Source organism: Leguminivora glycinivorella, chromosome Z, assembly GCF_023078275.1.
Source record: "Leguminivora glycinivorella isolate SPB_JAAS2020 chromosome Z, LegGlyc_1.1, whole genome shotgun sequence".
In the NCBI taxonomy this organism is placed as follows: domain Eukaryota; kingdom Metazoa; phylum Arthropoda; class Insecta; order Lepidoptera; family Tortricidae; genus Leguminivora; species Leguminivora glycinivorella.
Window position 1 is genome coordinate 16,331,596 of NC_062998.1, and position 13,037 is coordinate 16,344,632.

The 13,037-nt window shown below is 38.6% G+C and overlaps 1 protein-coding gene across 2 annotated transcripts in view; it reads left to right on the forward strand.

The window, feature by feature from the left end:
* The window catches only part of LOC125240866 (EF-hand domain-containing protein 1-like), a 75,282-nt gene extending 62,325 nt beyond the window's left edge, over positions 1-12,957 (forward strand). For both annotated transcript variants that reach the window (XM_048149009.1, XM_048149011.1), the window contains 3 exons: positions 38-242; positions 8,476-8,628; positions 12,451-12,957. In XM_048149009.1, coding sequence (XP_048004966.1) covers positions 38-242; positions 8,476-8,628; positions 12,451-12,726 — 634 coding nt within the window. In that variant the 3' untranslated portion in view covers positions 12,727-12,957. The remainder of the gene's footprint in view (positions 1-37; positions 243-8,475; positions 8,629-12,450) is intronic.
* Positions 12,958-13,037: the final 80 nt, after the last annotated feature.

Sequence of the window (13,037 nt, forward strand, 5' to 3'; positions counted from 1 at the left end):
TAAAATCCATAATGATATAAATACTTAACATTTTCAGCAAACCCCACACCGACGAGATAATGCCGCTAAAGGGTATACTAAAGTCGGGCGGGGCGCGCGACGACCAGCAGAAGGTGGTGTGCTTCAGCGGGCCCGCGGCCGACGAGCACCGCGAGCAACGCGCCGCCTACCCGCAGTACCCGCCCGGCCAGCAGCCGCATTACAACGACGACCCGAACTTCTGCGAACAGTTCAAGATGCCGGTATGAATCTTATCAATTCCAGCAAACCAACGATGCAATGCCCCTAAAGGGTACTAAAGTCGGGCGGGGCGCGCGACGACAAGCAGAAGGTGTTGTGCTTCAGCGGGCCGCTCCGCGTGCATTACAACGACGACCCGTATTTCTTCGAACAGTTCAAAATGCCGTTAATAATCACTATTTTTGCATGCCGCTGGTATCTTTTTAAGCAAACATTTCATTTTTGGTACAAGTTTTTTATATTTTTCTTTCCAAATGCTTATAATTCTTACATGGTTTATCTCATCCTATGGTTACCGCTTGTCTCCATCATCAGATCCTTCCTATTCTTCCTAGGGTATCACGGCATTACTCCACGACACGACTCATGTGACCCTGGGGTTCGCTTAGGCAAATGATTACTATCTGACCTTCCAACCCAGAAGGTAAACTAGGTCCTCATCATCAGATCAGCTGCATATTATAATATTATGTAAGTATTGCATTATCCATGTACATGTATGCCAATTTCCTCTTCATTACGGGATGTAACCGTACAAACATAGGTTACCGACATTATAACTTAACTAGGTACTATGCATTATCGGATGTCTACATTTTACTAGCTTAGATACAGACCCCTCTCTACTTTTTACACGATATTTAAACTATGCTATTGTTAAATCGGAAACAAAAGAAATTATTCAATAACATTGCATTGACCTACAATGCATTTCAGTCACAGAACATCAAATATGAATCTACTTCAACTTCGATCTACTAAACTATGGCTTATCAATCACTTTCTTTGTCAAAACCTGTTATTTGCGTCACAAATGTCACAATAACCTCGACCGTCTTTTTAGGGTTCCGTACCAAAAAGATACAACAGGAACCTTTATGGTGCGACTCTGTCCGTCTGTCTGTCCGTCTGTCACATTCCTAAATATCTCGAGAACTACTAACGCTATCAACTTGAAATTTGGAATAGTTATGAACATTGTAATGGCCCCTGTACACACATGGCCAACGGTTCCACCAGCCCTTTGTGAAACCCCTTGGCCAAGATAAGAGCCGCTGTTTACACATTGGCGAACCAATCACTTGGCATTGGCTCTTCATGAAAGATGGACGTGGAATGGAAAAGTCTAGGAAATTCTAGATCATAGACATTGACAGAAAAATTTGATTAAAAAATAATAACCCCGTAGTAAAATTTAATTATTTGATATATTAACAATTTTTTTAATATTATGATAAGAACATTTATCTTTTTTAGGAAATACATTAAACATTTGCAAGGTTATTTTATTTCCTAAAATCTAGACTATTATTGACATAGATAAACTTATTATTTTCGTAAATATTTCACTACCGTCCTCTCTGACGGCTGACGACCAACTGAATGAAGCGCCAACGTGTAAACGCAGTTGGCCATTGGCGCCAAGATCCTTTGATGTGTGGACAAAAAACCGACACGAATCGGTTGGCCGGCAAGCGCAAGCGCCAACTGCCAACTTACGGCCAAGTAGCCCTCTACACACATGGCCAAGGGGGTTGGTGGAACTGTTGGCCATGTGTGTACAGCGGCCATTAACCTCTACAAATAGAACGTAGATTTTTTTTTTTAGTATATTAATTTTAATTGTAGAAAATGGCCAAAATGAAAGGAGGGCAAACTGTAAATTTCAAGTTACTAGGTCAAGTGGGGTATAGTTAGAAAGAGCGCCAATTGAACGTAAATAAACTATTTTTTATAATTTTTTTGTTGTGGAAAAAAAAGAATTTTGAAGGAAAATGTAAAAAAAAATACCGTTCCCCCTCCCCTTATCTCCGAAGTTGACCAACGAAAAATTATGAAAATTTTAGAAAATATTGGTTTTATGCCAAATATTACAAGAAAAATATAATTGTGTTTGTATTTTAAAAACTTTTTTTTTAATTCACAAAAAGCTTTTCAAATTTTTACTTTCAATTTACCCACCCTTGCGGTATATATCGTACTTCAAATTAATACAAGATGTTACGTGAACCATCTTCTTTCTAATAAAGTAAAAATTGTTTAAATCGGTTAACATTATAAAGAAATATCCCTGAAAAACTCAACATACTAATACAGGTCGCGCAAATTAGTTACCGAATTCACCGAGAGATGGCGCTTTACACAATAATGCTCATTAGTACCTATACTTTTGTCTTCTAGTCAAGTCATTAGAGTTATATGAAAAGATGAGATTATTTTACCTAGGTAGAGAAAGTTTGTACGGAACCCTCGGTAGGCGAGTCCGACTCGCACTTGGCCGGTTTTTTAACATGTGTAAGGTCCCTTGTGAAGATTTTTTTCTACTCGTCGACTTTAATCTGTCAATTAGGACACCACAGACTAAACTATATGTGCCAACTTTTCAGTGTTGGATAGTCTTTGACACTTAGTCAACTAAGTATAATATTTCATTACACTTAGGTTAACTGAAAAAAAAAATTAAAAAAAATAGAACTTCATTCATACAAGTTCTATACTAATTTGCGATACTTGGCAAATTTTTCTGCATCTGAAACACAATTTTTTTTAATCTATCGCTTTATCGACCAATCAGAGACGGTTATTGTTATTACAAACAATTGGTTGCTAGGTAATTCGATGTTACAACGGTGAACGACGCTATTTAACATTATAATTTTAACTTGAATGATGATATTTTTCGTCCATTGATGATGAAAATGATGACTTATAGAAAAAGTATTGTATATGTACAATACTTAGTGATATACTTAAGCTTTTCACTCTCGTACCGTACTATTAGGCCATAATAACATCATGGTACTCGAATGAAAAGCTCTGTATTATATCACGATTGTATAATAGTACATTACTACAGAGGCCGGGACAAAGGCCTCAGACCTATCCGGCCTCGCTTCGCTCGGCCGTCTACGAGTATATGTCTTCGGCCGGCAACCCCATTTCCCGCCGAGGTATGTATAGTGCTTTTCTCAAACATGGTATGAAATAAATAAAGTCTACTGAAAATAGTAACTTTGGATGGCTGTATCTCCTAAACGGTGCGTCATAGCGCAAAAATAATCGAATTTTCGTTCCCCTTTGAAACCCCGTACACGCTTATAAAAATTTTTTTTTGTATGAAAACGCACCCAAAATCAAATATTGTCTAGGGCCCGTACCAGTTGCAGTCGGCACATCTATAAAGCCCCTTATAGTTTTTTTTTAATTGGCTAAATACCTGGATGTTATGTCACAATTATCTGTGTTTGGAAATTAAAAAAACGGCCAAGAGCGTGTCGGGCACGCTCAGTGTAGGGTTCCGTAGTTTTCCGTATTTTTCTCAAAAACTACTGAACCTATCAAGTTCAAAACAATTTTCCTAGAAAGTCTTTATAAAGTTCTACTTTTGTGATTTTTTTCATATTTTTTAAACATATGGTTCAAAAGTTAGAGGGGGGGGACGCACTTTTTTTTCCTTTAGGAGCGATTATTTCCGAAAATATTAATATTATCAAAAAACGATCTTAGTAAACCCTTATTCATTTTTAAATACCTATCCAACAATATATCACACGTTGGGGTTGGAATGAAAAAAAATATCAGCCCCCACTTTACATGTATGGGGGTACCCTAATAAAACATTTTTTTCCATTTTTTATTTTTGCACTTTGTTGCCGTGATTGATATACATATTGGTACCAAATTTCAACTTTTTAGTGCTTACGGTTACTGAGATTATCCGCGGACGGACGGACGGACGGACGGACAGACAGACATGGCGAAACTATAAGGGTTCCTAGTTGACTACGGAACCCTAAAAAGAGGACTTTGCCGGCCTTGGCCTGCAAGGTTTGTATGAAATTCCATTATCTATCAATCGTCCTAGCCGCACCTGCAACGTCATACTTCGCTGCCAATTATAAGGCACATAACATCAATATTTCATACCATGTTTGAGAAAAATACTATTTCCTTTCAATGGCAGTTTTAAATAAAGATTTCCATGTTGGTAATTTGCTGTGACATTGGAGTGAAGTAAGACTCCATTGATTAAAATATGATCATTTTAGTACTTTGTATTGTTCTTTTTTTTTATGAAATAGGAATTAAACTAGCAGGCAGGTCGTCTGATGGTAAGGTATATCTGCTGTCCATGGACACCTGAAACACTAGAAGAGTGCACTACCGGCATTAAAGATGGGAGTACGCTCTTTTAAACAGGCAATCATGGTCGCCTGCATGATAAACGATAAAACGTCAGCCGTCCCTATCGCACTTACAAATAGTGTGAAAAGGACACTATTTGTAAGTGCGATAGGAACGGCCTGACGTTTTTTCGTTTATCACGCGACCATGATTACCTGCCTGATGAATCTCCGGTAGCCAGACATTTTAAAGATTAGAGGGCAATTCTTGCACGTAAATATAGATCTACATATTTACACCTATGCCAGTATTGTATTCTAGTTGCTTTCAATAAATTTACTACTATCTAGCTTAGACTGTCGCGTTAGGTTTACACATCAACATTTTAATGACTTAATATTATTAAATGGAATGGAAGAAAGTTCTGTAAATGGATTTTTTTAACCCAGGCGAAGTTATGAATTCTAGGCGAAGAGACGGGGGTTGACCGTAGGTACTTAAACCAAAATAATGATGTTTTAAATTGTAACTGCACACGCTGGTTTGCCATTTTCTGACCTTGGCAACAGTGACAAGCCGTGAGCGTCGTTAATAACGGCCTCGTTACAAATGATCAGTCATCGATCCGCCCGCACCCGGGCTCCCAAGGCTTTCGCCAACTTTTACCAAACTTGTAATAAGTATTAGCTCCTCATCAACCTGGAAGTTATGCCTCTCACGGCGCATCAGACGATCTAATGTTTGGGAACAAACTTTCGTTTCCTTATAACCACCATTAACACTCAAATTAGATTATAATAAAAAGTTATCTGTAACTAAGATAAGATTGTAATTAATAAATCGATTTTGATGTATGTGTAAATCTAAATACCTATTATTAAATAACATACGAGTCGTGGCGATATGAACTCTGCGTGCGTAGCCGAATGGAACAAACGCTCACGAATCGAAACGCTAGTAGATATCTATCTCTATCGCTCTTGCGTATTGGCGCGACAGAGCCAGACTACCTTTCGCGGCGTTTCGTCGTTTCGCGTCGCAGAAATTCCATACAGCTACGGGGCCTGCACTATCATAGGTACGTATAACGACTACATGGAGGCGTATCTGTATGAGTAATGGATCTACCTTTTTTTTTAAAAATAAGCGCGTTACAAAACACGGAGAAACTAAAAAGCCAAAAATAATAAACCTTTCAATTCAGATTTCTTATCGTATTGCAATAAGCTAAACATCCAAATTATAAACAAATCAATTATTTTTGTAGTCGGTACCAGACCTGTTCGTCGCCTTGCTATTGCCTGTTTGCCCCACCTAACCATACACAGGCTGGTACCGACTCCAAAAATAATTGATTTGTTTATAATTTGGATGTTTAGCTTATTGCAATACGATAAGAAATCTGAATTGAAAGGTTTATTATTTTTGGCTTTTTAGTTTCTCCGTGTTTTGTAACGCGCTTATTTTTGAAGGCGGTTTTATTTTTTGTTAAAAAGTTTATTTATTTGTTGATTTTTAGTGGTTCCTAGTGATATTATATGTATCAGTCCGAATACATGTACAGTAGTGAAAGAATTATCCTTTAACTCCTAACCATTGAGGAGTTGACCTTCCATCATCAGCTCAGCGACATAAAATTATTACCATCAGACGTAAATACTGGTGTACCTTTGAAAAATAGACTAAAAACATTACATGTGCCTATAACATTTGAAGAGTTCCCTCGATTTCTCCAGGATCCCATCATCAGACCCTGACTTGGTGCCAATGGGACCATCTCGGGGTTATACCGGTTCGATCAAAAAAAAATTTTTGAAAATCGGTCCACGATTCTCGGAGATATCGAATAACATACATACAAAAAAAAAAAAAAAAAACATTCAGTCGAATTGAGAACCTCCTCCTTTTTTGAAGTCGGTTAAAAAAAGGCTCATCTAAGAATGTAATTCAGCAGGACTCTTCTTAAAGCAGAATTTTAGCGCAGCGCTCTCTGCGGGCGGTTCCTAATGCCCTGTTTATCCGTTTTGCATTTGACTTGTTCTTAGTTCTACCTATCATAGCGCGTAGTGACTGCTACTAAGCCGCGGTCCTGGGTTCGAATCCCGGTAAGGACAATTATTTGTGTGATGTGCAAGATGCAATTATTTGTGAGATATTTTCTATGTACCTATATAATTTTGTGTTTCACTCGGTGGCAAAGTTTGTTTAACCTTACGAGCCTTGAAACCCTCGCAACGCTCAAGATTCCACTTTTTGAACCACTCGCTACGCTCGCGGTTCAATATTGAAATCTTTCGCTTGCTCGTGTATCAATACTGGCACGTGCGGTAATGCCCGTGTGGTGACGGGTTAAGAATTTCACCTCCCCCTTTCTTCCCGTGGGTGTCGTAGAAGGCGACTGTGGGATATGGGTTAAATTGTGGCGTAGGCGAGAGGCTGGCAACCTGTCACTGCAATGTCACAGTTTCGTTTTCTTTCAACCCCTTATTTGCCAAGAGTGGCACTGAAACCTGAGTAGTTTCATGTGCTCTGCCTACCCCTTCATGGGACACAGGCGTGATTGTATGTTTGTATGCTATATAATTTATTTGTATATTGTATACTAGCTTTTACCCGCGGCTTCGCCCGCGTAATAAAAGTATTCATTAAGATTTTCATTTGGATCCGTAGGGACCGTAGGTTTCTCTGTAGGTATATTTATCTGCGATTAGTTCGATTGCACATAATACTTTTGCTTGCAATGATTGTAGAAATATTACACATCGACCACAGCGTAGGTAATTCTATATACGCTGGGGAAACCTTTATAAACATCCCACATAGCCCGTATTTCGTCACTATGATCGGTGGGTAAAAAGTACTTTTTTTCTATTATCCCTTACAATTTTTTACATTTTGCTTATACTTATCGCAAACGTAATCTTCAAGCAAGCAAACAACGATCGTCTTAGAGCACATTGATTGTAAGAGACCGCCGACCGATTATCCGTATCCCTCTAATGATACCCATATTATCCGTATCCGTATCCGTATCCGTATCGCTATCGCTAACGCTATCGCTATCGCTATCGCTATCGCTATCGCTATCCCTATCGCTATCCCTATCCCTATCCCTATCCCTATCCCTTATCAAGATGTTTAATGATATAACACTTTAAGTTCTCGCGCAGTTAAGAGTGGCACTGATACTTTAGTAGTTTCATGTGCTCTGCCTACCCCTTCATGGGATACAGGCGTGATTGTATTCATGTATGTATGTATGTATGTATGTAAGTTCTCGCGCTTTGTACACATATTTAAAGTCACATACAGGTCGAACGCGATTAATTAACATTATTTTTACCTTTTTTCCCAACGTTTCGGCCAGGTTGCACTGGCCGTGGTCGCGGAAGACTGACGTCCCAGCAAAATGTCACCGGAGATGTAAACAACACAAAACTACCCGATATTAATTTATATAAATGTTCGGGGTAGACAAATAAATATAATCTACCCGCTTTTAGTTAATGTTTATTTCCCACCATGTTTATTTTAAAGGTAAAAATAATGTTAATTAATCGCGTTCGACCTGTATGTGACTTTAAATATATGTTTAATGATTTCTTATCAAGTGCTAAAATATAAAGTTTCATGGTTTTATCATTTAAAATTAAGAAATCCCATACAAACTTTCAACCTCTTTTTCAACCCCTTCATCCCTTTTTTCGAAATAAAAAGTAGCCAATGTTCTGTCTCAGGGTCTAAAGATTGTCTGTTCCAAATTTCATCAAAATCGGTTGCGTGGTTTAAGCGGGAAAGCGTAACAGACAGACAGACAGACAGACAGACAGACAGACAGACAGACAGACAGACAGACAGACAGACAGACAGACAGACAGACAGACAGACAGACAGAGTTACTTTCGCATTTATAATATTAGTATGGATTATATCGTTGTCTGAGTACTTACCCACAACACAAGCGTTCGTGAGCTTGCCGCGGGACTCAGTCAATCTGTGTAAGTGCGTTTTCACATTATCCGATCCGATATCGGATGTAGAACCGATATCCCATATCAGCCGGCACCTTTAATTTCTACCTTTGAAATCCTAACCATTTTCGTTCCCCAGGACTACAAAGAGCGCGCGGCCCGTCGAGCCGCGGACGTGTGCGCGTACGAGGTGGTGCCGAGCGCTGCGCAGGTCGGCGCGAGCGACGAAGACGCGGCCGACAAGCCGCACCTGCCTGGCTACCTTGGCAGCTATGGCGTCGACTGCAAAGCGGTAAGAAGAAGCGATTCTGGCTCCGCTCGGCTCTCATTGCTACGTACCAAAGAGGATCGAGTATTATAGAGATTTACTGTCAAAGTAAGATGTGTAATCACAGTGCATGGACTGCCATCCCTGCGTTAAACTTTTGAACCTCAGTTTTAACATTTTGGCCCATATTGTTAGCTTGATATGTGTTAAAATGTCAAATATTAATATTAGCGCCATCTAGCAGAGCGTTCCCCAAAGGTGTAACGCCATCTAGGCCACCGTACCTTTTTCTCTATGGCTTTGAGGTACGTTTTTTTCTTAGACTTTATCCGTTTGTACGGAGTTAAAGCCTGACAAGATTTTATTTGACCCTGAGAGTGTCGCTAAAAACCGATTTCATATGGCAATAATGTGCGGACGTCATATATAATGGGGACAGTGTGTACTAGTTTCGCGTTAATATTTGTAGAAAATTAAAACATGGTTTTAGAGAATCAAAATTTAATAAGTTAGGTTTAAAGACTTGCTACTTCTTTCCGCACAGCCTAAAATACAAGGATCTGGTACCTTTATCGAAGTCGTCGATGTTTGTTTTCTTTTTACGTGGGACCTTGTTTTGTACTGGTGGCAATACTGGCAATGATGGAACGGCCTCCTTATTTCTTCAAGTATTTTTCACGGCAGACTTACAGACACCATAAATAAGAACAAAAAATATATTACGCTAAATCGAAACCAACTAATCAATGCAGGAGAACCGCACTATAAACTGTCAGTGCCGGACACGTCAACAACCGATCTCGGAACATTGTTGTCGAAATGCTGTGAAATCCTTCATCCTTTTATGTTGTACGTAATTTATCACATTCAGTAAAGTTATTTTCACTTTTTTTATATTATTTTAGGCATATTTGCGATGAAACCGTTAGAAAATTTTAAATATTTACTTCGAGTTTACATCACTGACATTCGATGATTTTCGATGACGGTGTCAAATAGTTCTTCCATTAAAAGAAATTAGTTCAGCTGAAAATCCGCAACGCGGCGAGGGTCAAATAAAAACTTGTCAGGCTATACATATGTCTTTGTACATACTTAGCAATTATTGGAATAGATACAACTATTATGACGTTCCTTTGCGTGCGCATCCACCGATAAAATAATTATTCGATTTTTGACAACCCTAAATAGTCGAAGTCGAAAGGGACAATAAAATTCGACTCTAAACTTGCTGTCAATCTTCGGTTTTGTAGATATGACTGACTGTTCAATTATGTAGTGTCATTCACGATAACCATGATATCCACGGACGCGATTTTTACCGCCATTGTCCCAACGTTGTCCCGGATACATGTAGCCCAAAGAGGATCGAGTAATATAGAGAGTTACCTACTGTCGAAATAAAATGTGTAATCACAGTGCATAGACTGCCATCTCTTGACACAGGTGTAAAACTTTTGAACCTCAGTTTTGACAATTTGGCCCATATTCTTAGCTTGATATGTTTTAAAATGTCAAATAATTAGCACCATCTAGCCGAGCGTACCCCAAAGGTGTAATGCCATCTAGGCCACCGTACCTTTTTCTGTATAGTACTGAGGTACAGAATGTGACTACTGACCCGTAGGTACAATATTTAATTCCGAAAACCCTGACATGACTTATGGTTGTATAATTATTTCACTGCGGTGTATGAGTGCTATGAGGCGCACAGATGTAATGCGAAAAGGGTTTCCTTCGGAAACATTCGTATTTGTCATGTTAGTTCAGTCAATGTCAGTACATCTTGTACTGACACTGACTGAAATAGCAAGACACGTTCGTACGTTTCCGTAACAATTCGAAGGGAAATCTTTTCTCACTACATCTGTATGTAGGTAGTAAATTAAATTAGTAATATTAAAAATAATAATTATTTTAGCCTACTGAACTATACCTCAGTGTATGTGACGTCTGTTTTCGACCTTGAAAATAACAATATGTGACAATATGACCATGACGTATTTGTATAGTTCAATAATATACACGGTGTTTCCGGTATCACTCAAAACCTCAGACACCCCAACTGATTTTTATTTTTTTAAACTCATCTAGAGTATTCATCTTTTAATCTGATCGTTACTTTTTTTTAAATCGAATTTTTAATTTTCTGTACAGCTCTACTTGACTTTTAGCTCTACACTCAATAAAATAATTGCTAACTACCATCATAAACCATAAGACTATTTATTTGTGTACGTTACTGCAACGACATAAGGTTTACCAATACACAGCTAAGATGTCACTGTAAAACACTTTAAAGCTTTGTCACAGTAAACTTCAAATTGGACAGGTAATCGCAGTAAGCAAATAAACTCAATATTCAAAATGACAAGGTTGTAATTAGGTACGAGTTATGATAAACATTAAGATTAAACTGACAAACAACGTCAAACTAGTAGCGGAAAAAATAATCGTCCAAGTAACCGGCCAGTATTAATACCCCTAAATACTGAAAAAAGGTAAACAACCTCTAGCAATGCGATATACACAATGTTGTATTACGAGTACAATAGAATGGGCACGTAAAAAATAACTAATAATACTAATTTAAATAAAAATATTACCCCCATCAAGATATAGCTCAATCGATTCTACTCTCGATTCTGAACAAACTGTTTTCAGGTTTTTAGTGTTAAGTGAAACACGGTGTATAGGTATGTTCAAACCTGACACACGAAAAACACTTAAGGACGAGGTAGTATCACCTGAAGAAGACAAATTTCATCGAAATCGTAAAAGCCGCTTCCAAGATCTCCGCAAGTTTATATTTAGGAGATATTTCTTGAAATGAAGAACGACTCTAGGCTCTATGCCCGTAAAATATACACCGTGTTTTTTGTTTTCCATTAAATTCGACACGTCGTTAGGTTCATTATCAGGAACCACCCTGTATATCACTTTTAGTTAAATTCGCAAAAAAAAATCATCACTTTCATACATAATAAATGAATTTATTAGTGTGAGAGTTAAGAATAACATTCAAGTTATAGTGTCAAGTGATTGACGGCACATGTCACAACAAATCGTCACTACTTTGAAAAAATCTCGTATTTCACGCTGCTTCTCAAAGTTAAAACGCAGTAAGTCTATATGCATTCCATACATACTTACTACAATTTTCTTTTCATTGACAGACGAAGATACAAGTTTTTTTAAAAGTAGTGACGAAATACCATTAGGAATTGGTAAAGGCTGTGACACACGTGTTCAGCAATTATCTTTATTTTTTTAATAACTCGATAACCGCAAGAGTTAAGACGCGTTCTTGTATTTGATGTAATGAATCTTCCCTTCAAGTTAACGGAAATCAATAAAAGCAGGGTGTATACCTTTTGGGACGCATGTAGTTGTTTTAAATGCCTTCTCAAGTTGTATAATGTAAATAGTTAAAAGGATAAAGATAATACCAAATATAAATTAAGACTGTTTATTTTGATTATCCCTTAACTTAATCGAGGTCACCATGTTGATTTTTGCTCTCTCTCTCTTTAAGCTAGACACTCATACATATTTATTAAAATAAGATCCTGAACCTACGGGGCCTTAAGAACAAACAACGGAAACAGCATGTAGAGCCACTTCCGTTACAGGACTAGCCAACCAACTCGGAGTCAACCGTTTATACATAAACTGCACTATGCTAATATGTATTTAGTTTACCTAGCCTTGAAACGCTTACGTAAGCGGCCCTAAGTAAAACAAGTTTGTAGTGACCAATGAAGGGACCCGTGTTTGATGTTTATTTAAAAAAACAATGTCGATACGAGTATGTATTGTATATGCATCCTTCGTTGTCAATTTCAGGTTCCTGAATACATGAAGTTAGCACCGGATGCTTTCGAGCGAGTGAAGGCGATGCGTCGTGATGTCCCAGAGATATCGCCAGCAGCGGCGCGTGTGGCGGAGCACCCTCGGGCGCCGACGCCGCCCGTGGAGGCGTGCCGCGCGCCGCCGCCCGCCACGGGGCCCTGCGCGCCCCGCCAGCCTGAAGACGTGGCCTTCGCGTGCCCGCACGTGGAAGCTAAAATGCCCTGCTGCGATCCCGACAAAAGAGACAAAACTGTGGTCACCCACCTCTAACTGCACATAGAGAATCTAGTCGGAGGTAACGATATGGACGTTTCGTAATAAATGCATCGATTTTCTTAATCACGGTATTTCTCTGTAATATATTTAAACTGGTAAACGATGAGGTGTCACACAGATGTACCTTCGATTATGTATTTCTGGCAGGCAAGTATGGTCACGCGATAAACGATAAAACTTGCCGTTTAGCTTTTTTGGTTAATTGTTACCAATCTTGAGTATCACACCTTTTTTTGCGCGACAGTGAAAAAGGCCGTTTTTGGAAATTTTTGATTGGCTCTAGAATCTTTAAAAAGCAGAATATC